The sequence below is a fragment of the Erithacus rubecula genome (genome assembly GCF_903797595.1).
Source record: "Erithacus rubecula genome assembly, chromosome: 9".
NCBI classification, from domain to species: Eukaryota; Metazoa; Chordata; class Aves; order Passeriformes; family Muscicapidae; genus Erithacus; species Erithacus rubecula.
Window position 1 is genome coordinate 25,808,408 of NC_136660.1, and position 25,551 is coordinate 25,833,958.

At 45.9% G+C, this 25,551-nt stretch overlaps 2 protein-coding genes across 3 annotated transcripts in view; both read left to right on the forward strand.

The window, feature by feature from the left end:
• Window positions 1-4,164, forward strand: part of SHOC2 (SHOC2 leucine rich repeat scaffold protein) — a 61,668-nt gene extending 57,504 nt beyond the window's left edge. For both annotated transcript variants that reach the window (XM_079313233.1, XM_079313234.1), the window contains one exon: window positions 1,370-4,164. In XM_079313233.1, the coding sequence (XP_079169359.1) occupies window positions 1,370-1,578 (209 nt within the window). In that variant the 3' untranslated portion in view covers window positions 1,579-4,164. The remainder of the gene's footprint in view (window positions 1-1,369) is intronic.
• Window positions 4,165-19,822: 15,658 nt separating this feature from the next.
• ADRA2A (adrenoceptor alpha 2A) lies at window positions 19,823-23,629 on the forward strand. The gene has a single exon (XM_079312678.1). It carries the CDS (start codon window positions 20,306-20,308, stop codon window positions 21,638-21,640), a length of 1,335 nt encoding a protein of 444 aa, XP_079168804.1. The 5' UTR covers window positions 19,823-20,305; the 3' UTR covers window positions 21,641-23,629.
• The last annotated feature ends 1,922 nt before the right edge of the window (window positions 23,630-25,551 follow it).

Consider the following 25,551-nt stretch of genomic DNA (forward strand, 5'->3'; position numbering starts at 1 on the left):
AGGTTAGAAAAGGAAGTGGAAGAAATCTAGGGAAGGACTAGGATTTTTTTTTGCCTACCTGAGACATTCATACTCAGTGTGTTTCAGAGCATCTGAACCTGGAGCCTGTGTTTCTTCTATAATTGGTCTCCATGATATTAATCCAGAGCATGATTCTGATCACTTAAGTTAAAAAATTATAGTTTGGTCTTAAGGAGGAAAAAACGATAGGACAAGCTACACCAAGCAAAATGTGGTGAGAAATGGTGATGTACAGATGAAGAAGGTATGGTTTGTCTCTCACATCATCTTTGGTGAGGAACCATTACAGCTGCTCATCTTGTATGTGCCTCAATGTGAGAAAAACCTAAAATAATCTAAACCCAGAATTTTGTAATTTATAAGCTAGTGGAGAGAGTTTGAATGCTGTGGAAACAAACTGTGGAATTAAAATCAGTAAGAAAAATTTAAATACCATTGCAGGAGTACAGTTTGGTTATTAAAGCTGGTTATCCTCACAGATGAGGGAATAATTACTTATAGTCAGACTGTTTCATGCTATCAACTGTTTCTCATTGTTTTTTCTGTAGCTTCTCCTTTTGTTTGGTTCTCCATGCCATGAGTCCTGTCTACTGCTTTTTCTTGTGAAAGATTAAATAGTCTCTTAGGTTATAGGAGATGTTTATGGCATATAAGATTGGAAAGTGGGGAATATTTTGGGGAGGACTTCTATGAGTTTGAAAGCAGGAATGGAAATCTTAAGAAGAAATTATTCTGTTTTCCAGCTTCTGGTTAATCTGTATTGCAGTATCTGTAGTAGGGGCAGACTGTAAAATTTGAATTCAGGAAAAAATTTTCACATTTGTTAGTTCCATTTAATAAATTCATAAATTAATCTTTCTGTGCAAAGAAGTCACACTCTTCTGCTTTTTTTCCTGTGACACGACAGTTATAGCTTCAGATCTTTGATATATGGATTCTAGTGGCATAAAAGGAATGACAGATATTTTTAAAGGGAGAATAGATTCTATATGGTGTAAGTATTCCTGGGTTCTTTTCACTAGATAGCTGTTCCATGTTGCCTGCACTTGCATGGCTCTTGAATGGCAATGGTGAAGTCTCTCTCAGTTATGTTACTCTCTATATTTGCAATTCATTTATTAGCTAAAGGACATGCACCAATGGATATTTTTACAGGAAAACTAAAGCAAATTGGTCCTTGCTTAGATACTGGTGAACAGAACTTGCTGTGCTTCAGAACTGGAGTCTCACTTGCACAAGGTTCTGTATAGGAAAGAATCCTCAAGTGGACTTGGAGCCTCTGTCTGAAAGTTATAAACTGCATGAATTAAAAAGATACTACTACTACTTATTATTTTATTTTAACCAGGTACACTGGAGAATCTGGAAGAACTGTATTTGAATGACAACCCCAATCTGCACAGCCTTCCCTTTGAGCTGGCTCTTTGCAGCAAACTGTCAATAATGAGTATTGAGAACTGCCCACTCAGCCACCTTCCACCTCAGATTGTTGCAGGAGGACCCTCCTTCATCATTCAGTTCCTAAAAATGCAGGGACCATATCGTGCCATGGTCTGATGCTCATCGACTTGTCCAATACACTGTACAAAATACAAACTGCATTAATGTTGTAATTGTCTGTATATGTATATATAATATAATATATGTGGTTTATATTATATTATATATATATAAATATATAAATAATATAAAAAGGCAAATTTAAGACTGCATTATGTGTTTCTGCTAATAGAGGAATCATAGCCATTTAGATTTTTTTTTTATTCTGTAAAAATGCTTGTCTAAGTTTTCTTTGCTGAACTTGATGGAAGTTGTCTGAATAATCTGAAAATGCCAGTTCATTTAAAGCAATTGCCAATGAACTCAAAGTTTAAATTTAAGGGAAAAAACAGTTTTGCTTAGATTTACTTTCAGTTAAGAGAAATGTATAACCTTTATATAATGAACTTTTCTGTTTTCCTCCCCCCCCCACTTTTTTTTTTTTTTTTGTGTCAAAACCTGAAAGGGTCACGTGCCCTGAGGTTGGGATTTTCTTTTAACTTATTTTGAGATTTGAAGCAAATGGTGTTTTTATATTGTTTACAGTCAGAGTAAATCACTGGATTTTGTTTTATTCTGATTTGCTCTGTTTTAATCAATCATATCTAGAGTTTATATGCCTCTGCTGATGAATTTTTATCAACCAGTTTGTATACTAAAAACATACTCATCAAAACAACTGGCAGGTGAAAAGGATGCAGTCAAAACAAAAAGAAAAGAAAAAAAAAAAGCTTGAATTCCTTTAAGTCTTGCTTCCCTGAGTTACCAGTTGCAGGCATAACATATCTGAACTGAGCCTTTTGCAGTTGGTCTTTTCTAGCACAAGTAAACCTTTTCAGATTGGTAAAATGTGGAGTATCCTCAGTGAAGAGCGGTTTTCATTGTGTGAAGTAACAAGTCCATGAGGTCTAACAGTACAGTTAAGTGACAAGGAAATAATATATATGTACATTTTTATTACAATGTTGAGTCATAAACTACAACAGGCAATTTTAAGGATTCCTTATAGACCTTGTACAATAAATGAATGTGTCTTACTTTTAAACACTGCAATATATGTAAGTTTTAAGGTTGGTTAACAATGTACTATGGTTTTATATCTTGACTTGCCTTGTACCTCCTTCCATTATGGAACTTCTGTGTCCAAGCACAATATCTTCACACTGTGCTGTTTTGCTGCTGAACTAAATGCACTTTTCCCCACAGCTGGGGCACTTGCTTCAAAATATTCAGTTCAGTATCTTGATTATTCTTTTTTAAACTTCATCCTCTCTGTTTCAGTATTAAACCGATCTATTAAAAAAGAGGCACCTTTTTCATTTGTGCAGAGATGTTGGTAGCTCAAGAGAAGCACTGTAAGTAGTGGACATTCAGTTGTATCATGAATTTCTTGGCTGTTTAGAAGGCAGAAGATGCTTCAGGGGAGATTGACACTATTGCTGCACTTGCAGGGCCAGTTGTCCTTTTTCAGGAGGGTAAGAACTCGAGGCAGTCACATTCCATGGTTACTCCAGAACTGTTCAGTTTATACTCACTGGAATTGCTGCTGGGATAGTGTGACTTACAGGACTGTACCTTTTGCACAAAATCAAATCAATGGATGCCATGGGAAATCTGTTTCACATGCAGAAGTTTGGGAATTTTATTTCTGGCTTTCAGGCATGCTTATTTAGACATATTTCTTCTATCTACTTACATTTTGTTTTGTTGTATGTCTTTTCATTAACAAGGAGTAAGTTTTAAATGGAAGGCAGGTGGAGATATAAAACCTTAGAGGGCTTAAACATGCTGTAAAACTATTGTAGATGTCACTGGATTTTACTAAGTAATGTTCTATTCTTTCTCACACACTCTCTGTCATTCCCCCCCACCCCTTCCCATGTTTTTTACATCTACTGTAGCTTTTCAGTTTAGACTTTAGTTTATAAAAAGCTAGTTCCTTACAGTTCTGCCTGAGTTAATCATTCTCAGCACTAAGGTGTTAAAATATGAAGATGCTGAAATGCTTAGTATCAAGACTGTAATCTAAATTCTGAATATACTGCAAAGTCTGTGTTTGTGCCCTCAGGTCACTAAAGGGGGAAACTGATTTGATTATTATGGTTCCTTAAAGCAAAAGTGGCGACCCCTTGTGTTTCCAAACGTCTTGGTCTCACTCCCTGTCCTTTCCTCAATCCCGTTTTTATAAGAGTTCAAGGGATTGAATTTGTTTAGTTTGTAAATATGTTGATTATTCACCTTGTTAAGGTACATGGTTAATGACTGTATGATTGGAGCTGACCCCCTCTCACATAAATTCCTGTGGAGAAGTTGGCTACCAAAATAGCTCTCGTTACACTCACTTAAAAACAAGCTATTCTTTTCAGTACACTTATAGGAATAAATAAAGCTATGTTTTAATTCATTACTATATTAAAAACAGGATATTTTTTTCAAACTATCTTTGTACTAGTATGGTTGTTGCAATGCAATCCTGAGCCCTGTTTTAGGAGTTTAATTTTATACACTTTCAGGTGGATGCTTATTTTTTCAGTATCTCAAGGGAGATTTGTATAACAGCAGTGTGAAAGAAGTTCTGGTACAAGAGAAATCAAGTCAGAAGAATCTGAAAAGTTCTTAAAAATTGTCTGAAAGTTTAAAGCATTAAATACCTGGCATAGATTGGGAATACATGCATTTAAATTCATATAGGTACAATACATGGATTTATATCCAGATCTATACATAGATCCATTTAAATCCAGCCATTTGATCATTCAAAATCTTACCTCCTGAAATAACAGACTCTTGCATTTCCCAGGATACTGGGTTATTAACTGGTATAGATTCTAAATGGTTTTATTGCCTGGTGGCATTCACTTGAACACACATACTGGCTTACATAGGTTTAAGAATTTTATTTGCCCATATCAGTTAAAGTATGAGTGGAAAGAACTTCATTCTGACCACTGTATGTATACATAAATACAAATATGTATTTGTGTATCTATATGTGTATGAAAGCATAGACAAGGTGGAGAAATAAATTATTTATAGCATTTTTAAAAATTAAGATTGAGAAACAAGCAATTCTCAGATATTGTATTAAATGTTTATCCTCCTTGCTATACTGAGGGAAATAATTTAAAATGGTTATTGAGAAGTGTGACAATCTTTACTTTGGGTGAAAATCATGACCTTGATTGCTTGTCCATAGCCAAAATATCAATTTTGTATGTGTCTGTGCCTGTGTACATGTGTACTCATGCCCCATAGACACTATCCTCAATCATGCCTTGATTTAATAAGCTAAATTATTATAGATTATGTAGTGTTATGGAAGTCTGGAGAGGTATAAAGCAGATCAGAGATTTGCTAAACCATGGAAAGAAGGAACAGTTGCTGTTGTGACTCACATTGGTCACATATTGCATTTTAATTCACTAAATAGGAATTTGCTTGATAATTCTTTGCAAATTTTTTTTAGTATAAGCCTGTTAAATTTGTCTCTTGCTGTCCCATGTTCAAGTTTGTCACCAAAATTGTCTGGTATAAGTGCAGTGAAAATGCTGCTAGTAAAGTTGGGTCACACATTTGTAAAATTGGGGTGTTTCATTCTGGCAGATGTCAATGGAAATGTTGACCTTCATACACCCTTTTTAGAAAGATTTGGATTGTAGAATATTTGCTTCAGTGCCTCTCTTTGATTTAATATTTTTTAGGAACTTGCATGTTTAGACATCTTGAAGGTTGTGTTTGCTCATGTACATGCTTTAGACAATTAGTACTTAGGTTGTCTCTGGTTAGTGCTTAGACTCATTGTGTCACCTGGAATTCAAGTGTCATCTTCAATCCTTGGAGTTTGAGAAAGAAATATCTTTTACTTCACAATTAGAAAATTTTGAGAGGTAATTTTTTTCTCCTCCCCCCCGCTTTTTTTAACCCAAAAATAAATTAAACTTCTGAATCAGCACAAATCCATATCAGGAGAATTTTCATATCTGGATGCAATGAAGAATTTTCCTGTCAGTGTCACACCTCAGCTGTATCAAATAGACATGCCAGAATAGCTTCTAGTTAGAAATGTGCAGTTGGCAGTAATTTGCACAACACAAACTTCAAGGCACAGTAAGGAAGATTACAAACAAATAATAGGATCTATGAATGGGTTTGTTTTGACATTAGCAAATATAAAAAAATTATGTTTATTATTATTTTGATTTAGATCTTAAGCAGGACTGCAAAGGACCTTTGCTGTGGAAAAATATCAGACCACACTAATTTTGTGGTTAAAAGCTAAGTGAGAGTGTAAACAGTCTACAAAAATGTACTTTTAATCTGAATTATTGTAATGTTGTTATGTCTATATAAAAGATTGCCTTGCTTTTTTAAAAGAGTCATTCTGTATCAATGCATTCATTATAAATAGTATATTTGTAAATAAGCTGCCACTGAGTCTTTTCAAAGTTTTCTAGTCTAACCTGGATATAAATCTACTTTTACAGCACCTCAAATATTAAGAACTGCTTTCTCATTATATACTTATCACTCTTCAAAAGATCTCAAAATACAGATTTTCATGTGGAGCAGTTGCAGGAAACTTCAAAAGTTGGATGATAGTCACTTCTTTACTCAGTCATGTAGACTGGAGACCTCTTGTAAAGCAAATATTGGTAAAAATTTTTGTATTCATTTTGGTATGGTTTAGTAGAACACATAGTAAAAAAATCCCACAGCTTTCTCTCTGATGGGGAAAATCAATCTTGGATTTTAGTGCAAAATGCATTTCAGCAGCAACAAAATTAAAGTAGGTATGGAATTGTGATGCCTAAAAAGCAGACACCAGCATTTAATCTTCAGGTTTAATAAAAAACTGTATTGCCAAGCTGCCATGGCACTGATTAAACTGATACCTTTATCTCTGTGAAGCTCATTGCACAGACTGCTTTGAGAAAGTCATGCTTGCATCGTGCCCTATGAACAAACAAACAAAAAGCAAATGTCCTTGGAAGTCAGAACAGAAAGACCTCAGCAGTTTGGACATGAGGAAAGAGGGAGGGGACTGTAGTGGTTGCTTTGAAAAGCTGGAACCAGCTCTCACAGTGTGCAGCAGTCACCTGTGCAATAACAGTGCTTCTGCCATTTAATCAGATCCCTGCTGATTAAAATCAGTAGAGGCTCTGATCAAAATACCTAAATTTTGGTCCTTGAGGTGTCAGTCCCTGTAACCATGAGATCAAGCCAGTGTCCTAACCATGGCAGTCCCATGCTGTGTGCTGGACCACCTGCCCTCCACCCCTGTGACAGGGCTGTGCAGGTGTGCAGAACAGGCTCTGCAGTTCCTCTGCTGCACTGCTCCAGACTTCACCAACCACAGTTTGAAGGGCTTGCAAAAAGGAAACAGCATCTGCATCACAAAGGCATTTAGTAGCCTTGATAGATGGAGCAAATTCACTTTTGCTTTTCCTTTTTTTTTTTTTTTTTTTAGGGGTTTTTTTTTTTTAGGGTTTTTTTTTTTTAGTTTTACATCTCTGTGTATTTCTGGCCTCTGGGACATCCTGTGTCTAATAATTCTACAATATAATTATGTGCTGGGTGAAGAAGTACTTCCTTTTGTTTGTTTCAAACTGTGCCACCTTATTTCATTTGGAAACTCCTAGTTCTTGTAGAACTAGAAATTTATGAACAGTTTTTTTCCTGTTCAACTGCTTTTTACCACTCTTGAAGGTTTAGGGTTTATTTTCATACATTTTTTCTCAAAGTCATAGTTCTAACTTTTTAACTTCACTTCAAACTAAACCTCTTCCATTCTCTTGATGCCTTTCTCTGTGGTTTTCTAGTCCCAGCTCTGAGTCTTTTTCCTAGTTTCTGGCCTTTAGCAACCTCTTTTGTTCTTCCTGTACTTCTGCTTTGTGAAATAAAAGTACAGTTCTGTTATGAAAATTAAAGTTGAGTGGATGATAAAGTTTAATACTAAAGATCTGGTAAGGAATACTCCCACTAGGCAAGGATCATATTGGGATTTATACTTCAGAAGCAGGCCACCCTCTGCCATAATTAATTGTTTCCTCTGATTAGCTATAATTGTCTTCGATCATCTCTTGCAACTAGGTATAAAAAACCAGAACTAATATGGATTTTTTTTCATAGTGTGCTAATTTAAATAATGCCAGGATTTAAAATACTCTCTTCATGCTAAGAGTTCATTGTTTTGAAAGATGTGGCTTTTGATTATTTCACTGGACCTTTTTAAACTGTCAAAGCCAAACATTTTTTTGAAAATACTGAGAAATTTCTGGTATTACTTTTTTTGGAACAGAAATTGGTAACTGCACTAATTGTATTTTATTTTTTTCCTTTGAGTCTTTGTAGAAAGCTACATAAGAAATTCTTATATTTAAAAAAGAGAGAAGGAACCTTCCCTGACCCTTCCATGACAGGGAGCATCCTGCCAGCAATTGGTGTCAGCCAGAGCTTGGCAGCCACCTGGACTGGGGGGAGCTTGCTGGCTGTTCACTTTTTGTTCAGATGGTTGAAGTGAGCATCCCCAGATGAGCCTGGCCTCAAGAACCACTCTGTTTGGCTCTAATTGAGTGAGAAGTGAAGAATGTGTCTTGTTTCTGCCACCCTGTGTCCTTAAGGCTGTACAGAAGGCCTCAGAAATATGCAGATGGTGTCTTGTGTGTCTGTGGAGAGACAAACAGATGATATGTTTGTGTGATTAATCCAGCCCAAGTGCTTCAGGATACTCAGTGTCCCAGCACTGCTCTGCAGTGACAGGTGCTGCTCTCCACTGGTGGGAGTTGAGCATTTTAGATACCCACTGTATATTGTTTAGTGTACAAATACTGCATAAAATCTGAACTCTGTAGAGCATCCCTGGTGCTGTGAACTCTTTGTGATGGCCATGGTACAAAAAAAGGTGTTAGAGGGTTGGAGATGGTTAGCTTTGATACAACTGGAACAGGCTGAGTGCCTTGAAAGCTAATTTGTTTCATTTTCACAATCCATCTCAGTCAAACAAAATACATCATCTCTTCCTTCAACCCTTGCCTCACTTTGGATTGTAAGAGTGGGAGATAATTTGATTACCAAGATCAAAATGATGATGTTTTAGAGGAGGAGCCATCTGGAGTTTCTGAGTGAGCAGCTGGCAGCCTGGGCTGCACAGTTAATGATCTGACTATGTGCCTTGCAACTATTTTTTTCTGCTGCAAAACCTTTTAAGAGTCTTCAGAGATCAATCTACCCCACTGCCTCCAAATAAGATTCTATCTGCAAAATTGCAGACAAGTGTTCCCTTTTAAAAGCTCTTTCCACAACACCCTCTTTTTCCTTTCTGTTAGTAAAGTATTTCTTTGTTAAGACTCATAATGAATGCTTAATTTGCTGTAGTTTGGTACTTGGCTTTGCTTGACCTAGCAGTAGCTGGTTTGCATTTTGTCCTGCATTATTACAGCTGTACTGCCTGAAATGATTTCCAAACTTCATGTGGTCAGATTTAATGAAAATACATTTTTTTCCTTGAAAATCTTAAGATGTTGTTTGAAAACAACCATGGTAAAGACAGTGCAGTAAAATTCTTTTCCATATGACCCAAGGTTTTGGATGCCTTTCATCTTTTTTGGTCCTTGCCAATTAACTGAGTGGGAAGTTATAGCTAACTTAGAATTATCTATCCTTGCCAGAACAGTAGTGGGCAAGAAATTTAACTAGGTATGGAGCTTCTGGTCAGTGAGGCAGCTCTGATTTCAGGCTTTTTAATCATCTCCAAGTCAAGCACTTCTTTTTAGGCCTGCCAGGCATTTCCAGCCTCCCAAAAAGCCTCATCAGACAGTGCCATGGGGCTCTGATGTCGGGACCAAGAGAGTCCTAGCAGCTCCAGAGAGTCAGAGGTTTGCCTGGAAAGACTGAAAAGCACTGGAGGCAATTCCCTAAAAGCAAATTGAGCAAGTGGAGAGCGGGTGGTAGCCTGCCAGCCTCTCCTGATTGATGCTTTTGGTAGCCCAGGCTGCAGCTCCAGGCACAGCCAAGATTCTTGGGTCTGTGGCTCCACCAGATGGATGGTCCTGAGGCCAGGCCACTGCTTCTTCTGAAGAAGCTTTTGAAATTTTGGGGGAGGTGGATGTCAATTTGAAACAGAACTGTGTCTGGAAGTAGCAGAATCCCCCATGAGAAGGAGGGGTTTCTCTAGCATTGCTTCTTTTCCCCTGTGAGCTCTTGAACTCCTATCAACTCTGATCTCAGCCTCTCCACTTGTGCTCTTACCTGCCAACTCTCTTACTTCAGATTTCACTCTTTTGCCAGCAGCCAGGTGTCTCACCCCCATGCCTCCCACACCACTAAACTGAAGCAAGTGGGGGAAGGCAGGGAGAGCAAAAAGATGATGTAGGAGCAGTGACTTCTGCCCCATGTTCCTGCTGGTGCAGCCAGTTCTTCTGAACTTGCTTTGTATTGGTTATGAGCCCCTTTACTCCAGTTCTATTGCAGAATGGAAACACCAAGAGAAAAACAGGATTTGGGAACAGATGGCTGAGAGAGGAAAATAAAAGAGATGGATCAGCTGCACATGGCACAGCTGTGCATTGCTGTACAGCTTCTCTGTTGGCTCCTTGGACACAGCCAGGTTTTTACATTGTGTCTCAGAGTGCCTGTAAAGGGATGGATGTCTGAGTACCTGCCAGATAAAAGAGTTGGCTTGGGATACATGTCAAGACTCAGAAAGGAATGAATTTTGATTAAATGGCAATTCTGTGGCAAATCTGTGCTCCAAACCATTTAGGAATAAGGATGGATGATTTAATTTTTGAAGTGACACAAAATGCTTAACAGTCCGATAAAGAGTTCTGAAATATGTGTAATGCTTGATAATATTCATCACTTCTGCTTTAGAGAAACCCACATGCTCCCACAGTTAAACTGTTCATGAAGTATTAATAAGAAAATTACATTCTCATTTCACACAGAAAATTTAAACACTTGCATTTTTAAAATATATTTGTTAAATTTGCCACAATTGCTTTTTACCATTTTTGTCTTTTACTCTTCTTAAGGAAAAGTGAAATTGGATTGTAGTGAGGAATCAATGGTGATCAGTGACTTCAGCTCCAGAGGACTTTGCTGGCCTGGCAGGGTGTCCCAGTGCTTAGGGAAGCACGTGAGCCTGGTGCCTGGGTGGGGAGCTCAGAAGGGCTCCTCAACAAAATGGTTTTGAGTGCTCTTAGTTCAAGCCAGTTGCAGTAGTAATGAGCTGCTTTTCTGAAGATTTGAGGGGGTATTTTTAGCCCAGCTAGAATGAAAGGGTGCTGAGTTTTTAGTTTGCTATTTTCCTGTGCATATCTGAGGGCACTGGTGCTATGGCTCTGGAAGTGCTTGGATGCTGTATGGCAATTTCCACTTGTGATTGTTGCCCAGCAAAAGGCTTGGCTTCAGCAAGTGGAAAGAAAGAGTTCAGGATGAGTTCAGTTCTCCCTGTCTGGGGAGCTCCAGTGTTTCTCATGGATTGCTTTACCTCTTGCTCCTCCTCCTGCCCTTAAGTTTCACTGGGTCTGACAAGCTGAACAGAAAAATATACATGAAATAGCAAAGATTTCTCCTTTCCCTTCCCTCAGCTATGGCTCCTGTTGGTTTTTCTTGGAGTGGCAGAGGGTGTTAAAGACATCAAGCCTTGTGAAAATGGGGGTGGTGTCCTGTGTTGATGGGAGCACTGACCTGCTGTACCCTTCATCAGAGTGCAAAGACAAAGTTGTGGCAGAAGAATCTGCTGTTGTTCTGTTCAGGGTTGAAAATGACTTCTCAGGGAAAAAAAAAAAAAAAAAGGAGTAAGAGTTTGAAGCAGCAGAGATTAATGCTTGCTGACATGTGCTCGGTTTTCTGTTACACTTCAGGGAATGACATGGATTATTTTGCTCTTGAATTTTGTATGGCAGGAATTTCCCTTGGTACCTAGGATGCTTCCAGGGAAAAGGAAAATCTGAGTTGAAAAAGTTGCAAGTGGAGTTATAGTGCTTCACTCAGCTGCCTTCTCTAAGTGCTTTGCCCTCATTACACATTACCACCCTTGATTCCCAGATAGGATAAATGTTTCCTGGGGAGAGAGCCAGTTTGTATTGCTGAAAAGCAACTGACAGTGCTGAATAAGCAAATACATCAAAAGCTGGTGTTTAAACTTAATTTGAGCCTCTCAGGGAAAAAAACAAGTTGTGCCTTGCTATCTGTAATATCCCTGTGCAATATTCCTGTGACTGTGTCTTGCAATCTGCAATATCCCAGTGCAATCTGCATGGGGCAATTGTCTTGTAGGCAGTGTGGGAATGAGCACAGTAATGATGATGGATGCAGAACCTTCAAAGCACTGTGAGAATGGAAACTCTGGCCCTGGAAAGAAGAACCCTGCATCCTCTGCCCACCAGATGAAGATGGTTTTGCTCTGGTTTTGGCTTGCCTGGCTACCACCACACAGGCCAGGAAGGTATTGGACCATGGGGCAGCACTTGGCCCTGCTCTGGGGGCTGAACCCGCTGTGATCTCCCCATTCTGGGTGGTCTCCCTGCAGAGACAGGTGCCCTGTCCTTCCCTCCCATGGAACAGATCATGTACAAGCATTCCTGCCATGTCCAAATGGGTGAGTTGTGGCTGGGATGTGGAAAGAAACTTGGTGGAACTCTCCCCTTTGGCATGGCCTGATGGCAAAGGGGCAGCACAGGGAGAAACAGCTCTGGAAAGCTGCTGAAAGTAAGCTCTCCCCAGCACCTCAGGTACTTGTAACACCAAGCTGAGTCCACAGTGAAGGTTTTTCCTTGGAGGTATGTGTCCATTGCCACCTTTTGTCCTCTACTCACTGCACCCCTGGTTAGCAATTCAGCTGAGATGGTGAAGGCAGAGTCTCAACTTGGAAGGGTTCTGCTCAGCATGTCAACTTTTCCTGGGGACTTGGCTCAGCCTGTGCTGGGTTTGATTGCCAGGAGACCTGGGTTTGTCCTGCTGTCTGTGCTTACTGTCCCCTTGGGAGCTGGGGCCATTCTAAGGAGAGGCTGGGCCAGGACTGGGGATGGAAGAACTGTGCCTGGGGGAGGAATTACAGGAGCCTGTGGGCTGCAGCCAGCGTGGGGACAGCAGGGACACAGCGGCACGGGGTGGGTGGTGATCCATCTGGGAGGGGAGTCAGCCTGTGCAGAGGAGTGTTTATACAGGGCCATGATTTAGGACTGGGGGCTTGGATGCTGCTTGTGTCCTCCTCTTTGTCCCCAGCTGAGGCAGCTGATCTAAGCAGAAGGAGCTGGTGCAAAGCACAGTCTCCCTCCAGAGCTGCTGCAGTTCCTGGATGGCTCCTCAGTGTTATTTGCTTTTGCCACTAGATGGTGAAGTAAGGAATAAGGGAAAACACAGGAAGTCTTGCTGTGTTCTCTGGCCTCTCTCCCTCCCTGTGAAACCATGCTGACGTGCTCTGCTTTCTGGGAACCTGGCAATTTCAGGAAATTATTCCTTGGACATTTTTGTACAGCTCAGCTTTCAAAAATTGCTGCTGCCACCCTGCATTAATGTAGCCATGGTGAGCTGTGTTAGACACAGATGTCAAACCTGCCTGATGCAGGGATGTACAGAGAGCTGACTCCTGCTGTAGTAATTTACTTTGCTCTGGTTTTTGCAGAGGGTGTATGATCTGCTTCCCCTTTCCCACGGGGACCTGAGCCTGTTGTCAGACTCACACCTTGGCAGGTGGGAATTGCAATCTCTGAGTGGCTGCTCTCTACTGTTCCTTCTCTTTTCAGAGCTGTGCTTCACTGGAAGCTTTGCTCTGGCTGTGCCAGCGGTGTTTGCAGGGGATGGGTGATGGACAGCTCACCTGGGGCACTCTGCCTTCACCAGAGGGATCCAGTGAATATTGATGACAGCAGCCCCTGCCCCAGAGGCAGTGAAATAGATGGTGGAGAATGGAGGGGGGGAAAGGGCAGGTGCACACATTTGGGCACTGGGGGGTGGAACTTGAAGGAATGAGTTACTCCTCAGCTGAGTAACTGAATGCCAGGGTCTCCCAGCTGGGAAATTAAATGTTGTATAGGGATGCAGTTTCAATTTTGTCTTAAACATAGGCTGACTCTGCTCATGAAGGGGAACTTGTTGAGCTTCAGAAACTTTATTGCTTTCATATGGGGAAGGTTATACGTGCCCAACCTTTTCTGCTCTCTGAATACTGGCCTGGGTACCACTCTACATGCCCAGGATAACCTGCTTTTTATAGAATCATAGAATGGTTTGGGTTGGAAGGCATTTTAAAGGTCATATAGTCCAATCCAACTCCCCAGCAACGAGCAGGGACATCTTCAGCTAGGTCAGGTTGCTCAGCCTCCCAACCAACCTGACCATGAACACTTTCAGCAATCTTCCACCTCTTGGGGTGAGTTGCTGTAGTGCAGGCGTGGAGAGCACCTCCCTCTGTGACTGGCTGACCTGCTTGCCCTGGTTCCAGGAGTGTGGCAATGCTTCAGGCTTGGTCATTTCTTGCTGTGCATTGCTGCTGAGGGGAGTTTTTGTGTGGGACCAGATCAAGGAGTGCCCACAGGAGCAAGGCTGTGTGTGGGCAACCTCCAGGCAGGAGTGGAGCCAGAGGTTGGGGAGTACCACCTGCCCTAGGTCTGAGCAGGGCTGGAAGGATTTGGCTGTGTTTTCACTGTGCTTTGGCTATATGGTCCTTAGGTATGGAAAAGCCCATTGTAGTCTGGTACAGGGTTTTATGAGAGGCAGTGACTCAGTTCCCTGAGCAAGACAGTGAGTGGTATGGAAGGTCCCTGTAGTATATTAGGAATGGTCCAGAGACAGTTTGGGTTTTTTTTTACTATATTTCCACTGTTCTTGGCTAATTTCAGTGAGATCTATCTTGTGAGCTGGCTCACTGGGAAGCTTGGGGAGGGGAATTTGGAGCTGCTCCAAATTCCTGAGGGATGGCCCCTTGGTGCTTAGTTCTGGCCATGTTGCAGGATGCAGTGAGGAAGGAGAAGTCCCAAACAGGGAACTAAATAAAAAAAACAACATTCATCAAACACACTCACCTTGTGCTTGGCACAGAGGTACATGTGTGTGTGTATTTGTGGGTACTGCAGAGAGAAAATGCACATCACTCTCCCTTCTCCCACAGGCATTGAAGTGCCTGAGGGGCACAAGCCAGTAACATGCAGGCAGCCAGGGAGGTTTCTTATGCATCACTCCTCCTGCAGTGCTGAAACAAGCTTTTTATGTTCCAGAGGCCACCGTGACACCAGGCAGAAGCAAGAGGGAAAATACTGAACAAATAAACCAGAGGCTTGCATGAGCACAATCCCCATGTCAGCCTCACCCTGACTCTGCCACGCTATAATCTGTAGCATGGAAATGTTTCTCTTGGCTGTTGGTTTAGGGCTGTGCAATCAAATCTGGTAGTTAAAATCCTGCTGAACAGGGCAGGCAACCCAAACAGCAGAGGAAAGGCAACCAGAGCTTTCAAGTTGTTTGCAAAAAAAAAAAACCACCTGAGGAGCAGGTGGTCACACATCCATCTTGTGCTGTTTTGAGCCAGCTGTCTGCAGATGGGGGAGTGAAGAGCTGCTACTGTAGGTAATATTCAGTGTGTCTCCTTTCCTTCCCCTCTGAACATCTGATACCACAGCAGCATCCCTGCTCACAAGGGGATTAGGTGCTAGCACAGACCACTGCTGCAGCTATCCCTTTCCTACTGATTTATTCAAAAAACTTGGAAAAGTACATCCAGCAGCTGAATTCAGAAAAACTTGCCTGAAAACATGTTGAAAAACATGCCTGGCTCTGCAGGAGCTATTGCTGTGAGATCTGTGAAAAGAGCAAACCCCAAACTCTCATGTGCAGCAGGGGAATAGAAGGGCTGTGGGTCTGAATGTGTGTAGGACGAAAAGTGCCGGGGGTCTCAAAGCAGCTGGAGGGGTGGCCACACTAGGCAGTTAGAAATAGAAGGAAAATAAGAATCACAACATTTGAAACTTCTGCCTGGAAATGATGGTGTGCTTGATGTATTACTTGCATAAACCCAGCAAAATCATAAACCCATCAAAGCCAGGTTTGTCTGCAGAATGTCTGTGCCTCTTCCCTGATAGCTCCTATGCTGTTTCATCTCCTGGGGTTAATACAGTAAAAGGGAAAACCATTTTTTTTTTTGTGTGTGACTTGGGTGCATCTCTTCTGCTGGCTTATCCTGGACCTGCAGGAAAGCTGACCAAATAGAAGTTGCTGTGAAGGGTTACTCAGTCATTGACAGCACAGGGTGTCCCAAGCCATGGGATTTAAGTGCCTTGCTCCCAAGGGTAACTGAACAGTTAGTAAGGCAAATCCTCCTGAACAATACCTTGCTTTGATATATTCAGATAAGCCCAGTAGCATGATCAAAATACACAGCTACAACAAGGGCTTCCTGCCACGGATATGCAAATATTGAGATCAGTGCAAATCACAGACCTCATGCAAAGCAAACTGTGACTGCTGTTTACCTCCGGGTGCACAGCACCCACAGCTACAAGGCTTCCCTCTTTTATGCTTGTGTCAAGTTGCTCTTGAAAGCTTTTCTGCTGAGCAATAATTTCTGCACCCTGTTCCAATGGCTGCCCCTTTCATGTGGTCCCCCCCAGGAGTCTGTGCTGCTGACACAGTCTTAGGTTTGGCCAGTTTCTTAGGCCTGAACCAGACTGTCTAAAAACCAAGCCTTGGTACTTCACTGGCATTTTTTAAATTTTCCCCTGCCAGAATCTCACTGCTCTTCTGGAAATAAACAATTCCTGGGGCTGCTTGCTCAAAACACACATTTTGCAGCCTTATTACCATAGTGTTTCTTTCCAGAGTTTCTCTCTCCATGTGTGGTTTGCTTCGTGCTGTGAGCAGCTCCGAGACCGCACGAGCGCTCCTCAGCTCCTTCTCCAGAGGCACCAGGGAAGAGTGGTCCCAGCTCCCACAATGGAGATGATGCTGGGGTGGAGATGTGTAAACATGGAGGCAGCATGTCTAATTAATGACCTAAAGCAGCTGTAAAGGTCAGTTTGTTTGCGGGGGCACGCGAGCTGAATGTGAACTGGTGTCTGGAAAGGGCAGAGCTGCCCTGCCGGGATGGCACTGCTGCAGGGAGCCAGCACAGGAGCCTGGCAGCTTCAGCCTCGCTCATTAGTGTGCACCCAGGCCATCCCCCCCGTCTGGAGAGCCCCACTCCTCGTGGGTATCTGCTGAGAAGCCAGGCTGCTTCCTGGGGAAAGGGCAGGCTCCTGCAGCTCTTTGCTGGGGGATGCTGCAGAGAATAGGCTGTTTTCTGGGCTGTCTTGTCAGGCACTTGTCGACTGAGTTTGATCTGCAGACTCTTATTGCTCATATTAATGTTGTCAGCATGCAAAAATTGAGCGTCTGGATGCAAATGCCAGGGAATTGTTATAAAAATGTTCTTTGCTAGCTGTTTTTTGTCCCTGTGGAACTTTTCTCTACAGTCTTCCAGGGGCTAAAAATTCAAGTTTCTTGCCTAATCCCAGGATTCTGGGAGTTATGGCTTTATGAATATTGCAAATTATCATCAAGCATGGTATAGACTTGTAAAGACAGCTGTCCTGTAGGAAAAGGTGTACCATGGGTTGTCATGTGAGATCTTCAGGGCACTTGCCAGCCCTTGCTATTTCTGACCAGTCTTCATCTCAACAACTGGGCAGAATCATGAGATACCTGCAGAGAAAATCAAGGGGAGACTTAGCTTTACTGAGTCACTTTGCAGACAGGGCTGAGCACTTCTGGTGTCAATAAAATCACAGAGATGTCACACGCACATAATGGTGGCAACAAGAGGCAAGTGCCTTTGATGAGGCAGGTTTTCCCCCTGAGATGAACACAATGCCATCCCAGCTGTTCCCCACTTGCAGAGAGCTCTCTTCCTAGTGGTGTTTCTGGGATAAACCCTTTCCTTCAGCCTTTTGGCCTCATGTTCCCCTCAAGCTCTTTGTCCCAGCAAACTGAACTGATGAAAGCTGCTTTTGCCATGCAGTGGATCAGGGAGCAAGGTTGTTGGCTGTGCTCAGCTTCAGGCAGATGGGGGTGTCTAGCTACAAAAAGTGACAGAAAATCAAGGTAGCTGGTCAGTGCTGGTCACAGCACTCTGTCTGTGTTGGGAAATGCAGAGAGCATGGGGAGAAGGCAGGGTGCTCCCAGAAAGGCACCATCCCAGATCTGAGCAAAGCATTTCAGACAGTCCCTCGCAGTGAAGTGTTAGAACTGGGATGAACTGATCACAGGGGCTCACCATGCAGGCAGGGCACAGCCTGAACCCTTCCCTGTCTGGGTCCTTCCACCCCAGCAGTGACCAAGGAAGCTTCTGCCAGGAGTGATGAAGACTCCCTATATGAGGAAGACCCTCTGCCAGGCACAGCAAGGCACCCTGCAGAGCACAGCAGCCCCCTGCAAACAGCAGAAGGCAGGAGGTTTGCAAAGCCCAGCATATCCTTGACCTCCCACCTGGCCTTGCCAAAGACTTAGGTGACTTAGTTCTCTCATCTTGCAGTGAAGTCTGTGGTTGTATGTCACATTTACCTTCAGACAGAGATCTTTTCTGTGGGAATGTCTGTCATCTTGGGTTCAATTTACAGGTTTGCAGTTACTCTCTGCATTTTGCCCTTTTCCCAGACACACCAGTGTGGTGGGCCCTGCACTCACTCACTCAGGCAATGGGATTCCCCCTCCTTTTCCATCACTCAGCCCTGTGCCAGTCCCAGAGGCTCTGCTGTCTGGCTCCCAGACCCCGTCTCTTCTATTCCCATTCCCTCTCTTGGGCGTCACTGCTCCTGGGCCTGGCTTATAACACGGTGTGTGGCACAGGGACAAAGATGACAGGCCTTCCTCCCTAAGGCTTTCCTCTTGCAGAGGAAATCGGTTCATTGGCCCGAGCATTCAGCGTGGCGATTGAGAGCAGCCTGAATCTGGAGCACCAAGTGAGCATCACCAGAACCAACTGAAAACGAGGGAAAAGAGGCTGGGAGTGAAAGGATTGGGGCTGGAGACTGTGTGCTCTGCAGGTGAGTGACCTGTACGTGCTGAGAGCTGGCAGAGCTGGGGCTGGGCAGGATACCTGGAGGTCACTGTTGTTCCTTTGCTGTTACAGAGCTCCCACGCTGCTGCTTCAGCCATGGAAGTGGGTGATGCCAGCCCCGGTGCTGCTGGGGAGGCTTTCCAGGTGTGGGGCAGCCCAGGCCAGCGTGCTGAGAGTGTGCTGAGCCTGTGCTGTGGCATGGGGCCGCCCGTGCAGCGGGGTCGGTGCGGCAGTGCGGGGCTGCCCCATCCCCAGCTGCTCCGGCAGCTCATCCTCCCCTCGGCCGTCGGGGGGATGCTGTGCTGGGGGATGCTGCGCTGGGGAATGCTGCGCTGGGGGATGCTGCGCTGGGGGATGCTGCACTGGGGGATGCTGCGCTGGGGGATGCTGCGCTGGGGGATGCTGCACTGGGGGATGCTGCGCTGGGGGATGCTGCGCTGGGGGATGTTGCGCTGGGGGGATGCTGCGCTGGGGGATGCTGCGCTGGGGGATGCTGCACTGGGGGATGCTGCGCTGGAGGATGCGCGCTGGGGGATGCTGCGCTGGGGGGATGCTGCGCTGGGGGATGCTGCGCTGGGGGGATGCTGCAGCGGGGGCCGCCGCTCGGCCCGGTGGCTGCAGTGAGGCACCGCGGCCACCAGGTGCCACTGCCCCCCCGCGCTGCCCGGGGCCGCCGGCAGCGCCCGCCCGGGGAACCCTCCGTGCGTGGGGACCCTCCGGCACCGCGGGGACCCTCCATCCCTGCGGGGACCCTCTGGCACCGCGGGGACCCTCCATCCCTGCGGGGACCCTCCATCCCTGCGGGGTCCCCCGCCCTCGGGGCCGGCAGCTCAGCCCTCCGGGCTGACACACGAGGCCGTGGGGAAAGCGCTGCCCTCGGGGCTCCCAGCAAGCACAGCCCGCAGCCGGAGCGGAGCCCGTCCGTTCCCCGGCGCACAGGGGGAACGGGGCGGCGGCTTTCACTGCCCGGCTTTGTGCACCCCCGGCCGGTCTGCGGAGACTGCGCTGCGCCCGCACGGCTCTCGCTTCCAACCCCTCCTCGCACGCCCATCCCCGGGGACAGCGGGGCTCGCTCCGGGCGGGGCGGAGAGCCGGGCTGGGGGAGACCGTGGGATGGGGACAGCGTGACAGTGGGTGCGGGTGTGTGCGCGGAGCTGCCGGGGAGCGAGCAAGTGTGCAAATACAAGCAGTGCTAGCGAGTGTGCAAATATGGGCGGTGCGAGCGGGTGCGGTGTGCGCGGAGCGCGCTGAGAGCGCAGCGAGGGGCTGTGCGGGGACGCGCGGCTCCGTGCCGGTGCAGGGGTGCGCGGTGTGCGAGTCGGGCTGTGTGTGTCCGTGTGTGTCCGCCTGTCCATGCGTGTCTGTCTCTGTGTCTGTGTGTGCGTGAGCGCGCACCGGGGGCAGCTCCCCACGTGGGGCTGACGCGGCAGCCCCGGCCCGATCCGGGGCTATAAAGCTGCTGGGCGGCGAGCGAGGCAGAGCAGCCGCGGCCGGCTGCAGCTCCAGGCTCGGCCCCGCTCCGCCCGCCCCGCCGCGCTCGGGGGTCCCGCGGCAGCGCGCAGCATGCGCCGTGCCCGCCCGCAGCCCCCCGGCCCCCGGCGCGCCGCTCCGCCCCGGCCGGGGCTGTAGGACGCGGAGGAGCCGCGCTCGGAGCCGGGCGCGGCGCGGGTGGAGCCGGGGCGAAGGGCGGGGGTGTCCGCGCAGCCGGGGTTGATGTTTAACCTGGAGCGCCCGTTCACGGAGAGGGGACACTTCTTCTCCTCCATGGAGTACCAGCGGCAGCTGGAGGAGGAGGAGGGCTACCCCCCTCCCGGCACTAATGGGACTTTCAACGACAGCGGGGCCGGGCCGGGCTGGGGCACGCCGTACCCTCTGCACACCACCATCACTCTCATCAGCCTGGCAGGCTTGCTCATGCTCTTCACCGTCTTTGGCAACGTCCTGGTCATCATCGCTGTCTTCACCAGCCGGGCGCTCAAAGCCCCCCAGAACCTCTTCCTGGTCTCCTTAGCCTCAGCTGACATCCTGGTGGCCACTCTGGTCATCCCCTTCTCGCTGGCAAATGAGGTGATGGGGTACTGGTACTTCGGTAAAGTCTGGTGTGAGATCTACCTGGCCTTGGATGTGCTGTTCTGCACCTCCTCCATTGTGCACCTCTGTGCCATCAGCCTGGACCGGTACTGGTCCATCACACAAGCCATCGAGTACAACCTCAAGCGTACCCCACGACGCATCAAATGCATCATCTTCATCGTCTGGGTCATCTCAGCCGTCATCTCCTTCCCACCACTCATCTCCATCGAGAAGAAGAGCGGGCAGCAGGCTGACCAGGGGGTGGCAGAGTGCAAGATCAACGATGAGAAGTGGTACATCATCTCTTCTAGCATTGGCTCCTTCTTTGCCCCGTGCCTCATCATGATCCTGGTCTACATGCGCATCTACCAGATAGCCAAGAGGAGGACAAGGGTCCCGCCGAACAAGCGGGCAGAGCGCCCCGAGAAGAAGCAGAATGGCCTGACTGACAAGGAGGACCTGCCAGCCACAGCACAGCTCAATGGGGAGAAGGCAGCAGGAGGCAGTGGTGGGCAAGAGGGAGAGGTCAATGGCATAGACATGGAGGAGACCTCTTCCTCCGAGCACCAGGAGAACAACCAGTGTAAGAAGTCAGAGAGACCATCGAGAGGAAAGACCAAGACTAAGCTGAGCCAAATTAAGCCTGGGGACAGTTTGCCCAGGAAGACAGAGGAGGAGAGGAACACCAAAGGGTCCCGCTGGAAAGGCAGGCAGAACCGGGAGAAGCGCTTCACCTTTGTGCTCGCAGTGGTGATCGGGGTGTTTGTCATCTGCTGGTTCCCCTTCTTCTTCACCTACACACTGACGGCCGTCTGCGAGAGCTGCTCCGTGCCCGACACCCTCTTCAAGTTCTTCTTCTGGTTCGGTTACTGCAATAGCTCCTTGAACCCTGTCATCTACACCATTTTCAACCATGACTTCAGACGGGCCTTCAAAAGGATCCTCTGCAGGATAGAGAGGAAAAGAAGTGTTTGAAGGACCCTGTGCTACCGGCAGGACTAATCAAGACTTTGTAGGAGTGTAAAGAAGTGAGTCTCTCTCGGGCTGTGCTTGCGTGGGATGGTTTCCTTCAGCTCATGAGCAGGAAGCCTTTAAAACCTGAGATGAGCCTGTGGGAGCACCGGGCAGCAGCAGAGAGGAGCAGCAGGCAAGTGGAGGTCTGAGCTGTGGCACTTGGCTTGCCAGGGGAGGATGGCCTTTGACTTGCTTGGTTTATTTTGTTAGGGTTGTTTTTTTGTTTTTTTCTCCTTTTGCCAGAATCTCTCAGTGGATATTTTCATGACTGCTCAGTTTGACTCTTTAAAGGCAAACATCGTGCAGCTCTGCGAGATGAACAACAAAGAGGGAGTATGCCACACCAGAGGTGTTGGCTTTTTTATTTTGTTGTGTCTTTTCCCCCCCCCCCCCCCCACGTTGTACATGTAATGAATTTTGACCCCCTTGTAAAATACAGTATTGTATTCTTGAATTTGAATGCTTAATTTTTGTAAGGCAAGCAGCTTTGAAACTGTGAATGCTTTAATTATCTTTGATACCTTAGAAGTCTTTCTTTTCTTACCCCATGCAAAGCCCTTCACTCAAAACCACTGAACAACTAGAGCCATCCCCCTACCTGACAGTTTGATAATATTACCAAAATTCCAAAATTCCTGTAATTTTTTTTTTTTTAGCTATTAAGCTTATGATCACAGACCTCACCAGACTGGCTATTTTTTAACTGCTGCTAAAGCTGCTGCTTTTTTTATGTCATACCTGTTTCTGTTTAATTTCTGTGTTGCCTGTGACACAACACAGCTGAGATGGCACCTGCCATCTCGTTACTCATGAGAGCAGAGCCCGGCAGAGCGGTGGCTTTGCTGTGCAGGCAGGGATGTCCCAGGCAACAGAGACTGTCTCCCTTGCAAGGTGAGCCTTGGGACCCTGCCAAGCTCCCCAGGAGTTAATCTTGTTTGATATTACACCACTCTGCAGCACTGAAATGTGTTCGATGCTCACTCGCTTCCTCCACCTCGACTGTAAATAGGTAACGTTCAAAGCAAACAGCAGGGCTCTGCATATCATGTTATCTCATCTGTGCTGATTTGTGATCGTTTAACTTCTGCAGGATTTCCTGCAGAGAGGAAGGGGTTTGTGCACAGTGGCCATTCGTCTTTCTCAATTAAGAAAGAGGTCGGTTTTTAACCTGCCAGTCTCATCTTTCCTAGGAAATAGGGAAGCATCCCTCTTTCAGTCTTGTATAAGGCAAAACTCTGAAGTGGGAAACTTAACTTCCAGTTTCTCCATTATTTTATAATGTAATTAAACTTTTCTTTCTTTTTTTTTTTTTAATTAAAGTGTAAATATTGTGGGATCAGAGCAGGAGAGGGAGTTAATACTGCTTTTACACTCTTTCCTGAAATAGCTTTCAATTCTTTGTGCTAAAAAAAACAAGACCCAAAACAAAAATGGACAGAACAAATCTAACATTCTTGTGCCATGAATAAATTTCTGGAGAACATTTATAGGAAAAACTTTTGATTTATCACAATAAATAAGTAAATTAATCTGCAGTGATAGGAAAACAGCTTTATCAAATGCTGACAAGTAACAGAAAGGGTTTGGAGAAAGCAAAGTTTGTATACTTTGAATGTATGAGTGAATTTGCCTTCTCTGGAGTTGTATGGTACACAAGAAGAGACTTTAAAAATATGTTTTTACTTTTGGAAAGTGTTTTGTTGATTTTGCTCTCTCTTTTGACTTTCTAATTAACTCCAAGAATCCCTGGATGCATCTTGGGACTTGGAGAGCAGTGTTTACATTCACTTGCATTTTCAGAACTGTATCCTCAAGAGGTGAGGAAAGCAAATAAACTGTGCTTTAATGTAAAAAAAAAACAACAAAAAAACCCAACTAAAACAAAACCAAACCACAAGCAGAAGTTGCTATAATGGATGATTATTTTTATTAAATAAAAGAGCGTTTACAGATCAAGTGTGAAAATCCTCTGAATAATATTAGCTGTTTTAATTTGTTTTATTTTGTTGTATTTTATTTCCTGAACTGTTCGCTGATCTACTGGTAGTTTTGTCTTGCCATTTTTTGAAGAACACACTGGGAAAAGCACTGTGCTGTCTGAAAGGGATTGTTAGCCCAGGTAGGAACAATGGCTCTGTTCATTGTGCAGTGGCATAATAACAAATGAGTCCCTTATATTTCTTGGGTATTTCCACCCCCCCTCTTTGTGCCACAGTAAGTGATTAATGTGTTTGTTAAAGAGAAGAGTGCAGGGTTTGAGGTGTGATTTGCACCCTGGCAGTGCAGCCTGGGGATGCCTGCCTGGCATGGCGTTTGCAGCTGTTGTGAGGGGTTTTAATAATCAGTTGGGATTAGAAACAATCAGGCTGGAAGGCAACACTTGGTGGTACACGCAGGAGTGTCCACCTGAGTCTGCCTTTGTTCCCACCCCCCAGGAGAGAGTGTGGTTACCCTTCCACCAGTGCTGCCAAGACCCTCCCTGAAGGAGGAGATGGGGGAACATTCTCCCTCTAATGTGGAACTGCTCCTGGTGAGAAAATAAATGCCCAGAGCCCTGTGTGGGAGCTGCTGGTCCAGTGGCCCCACTCTGCCAGTGCCCTGGGCTGCAGCTGGAGGTGCTTGGAAGGTGCCAGGGGGCCAGGGTGTGCAGGCAGCATCCCTGCTGGGTGTAGGACACCTGATGGTGGCCCAGAGATGAGCATCGTGGTGGCTTTTGCAGGCCAGGGGAGCTTGGTTTGGGCAGAGTGTCCTGCTTCCACCTGATGGCCTTGGAGGATTTTACAAAGCAGATCCCATGGGAGACTCCAGGTCAGTTCCTGGGACATGAGGGGATCCAGAGCCACTGACTGCACTTGCTCCACCCCTCTGCTGTCAGTTGTCCTTCCTGCCAAATCCTAGTGTGGACAGCATAGAGTATTTTGGTGGGTTTGGGGCTGGGACACTGAGGCTTTTCCCCTTCCCCCTCCTGACTCCTTCTCCATCCTTGTTTCCAGGTCATTCCCTTGCAAATTATGCATTAAGGGATGTAATGAACTTTGATTGTTTTTTATAACCTTTTATTTTGGGGCTGAAAGGTTAATGGTGTGAGGGAGGGGGAGGGACCTGTCTCCCCAGCTGAGAGGGAGCCAGCCAGGCTGGCAGAGCAAACTCCAGGCAGAGATGCCACTGCCAGCTGTGCCCTGGGAGATGTTTCTCCACCACCTTCCTCTGTGGGGTGACCCTGCCCATCACCCCTTGTGTGGGGACCCCCAAGGAGGGCACAGCTGTGCCAGACAAGGGATGTGCAGGAGGGGCTCAGGTGAGTTGTTGTGGTGGAGCAAATGTCCTAAAATGCTTCTGGGAGAGCTGCATGAGCAGCAGGGCTGCCCTTGCAGAGACCTGTGGCTCCCTGCCCAGGGCTTGTCCCTGTTCCCCTCAGAAGTACTGATGTATTCCTGTGTTTCCATGGGGCTTTGGTCCCTGTTCTCAGGGGGCCAAGGAGCTGCTCACATAGAGGAGCTTCTTTCCAGTGAGGGAGGGACTTGGCCTGGGTCACTCTGCTTACACAAAATGAGTTTCCCAGACCCAGAGGGGCCTTGGTGGATTTCAGACAGTGTCCATCAGCCTTCCTGTGCTGTAAGTACCCCCAGTCCCACCCTGCATCCCCCTGCCTAGGGGAAGGTTCCCTCTGGGTTGGGTGACAGCCCTGCTGCCTGTGCAGCTTTCACCAGTTGAAGCTCTTTGTCTTATTTCTTAACGTTCTCTGTTCTTTGGAAAAGTTCAAAGTCTGTTAGGATTGCTCCTTTATTACAGCCAGTGTCCTGGCAGACAGCTCCACTTGCAGCTCTCATCATCTCTGATACAAACTGCTCTTTGCAGCTGGTTTATAGGAA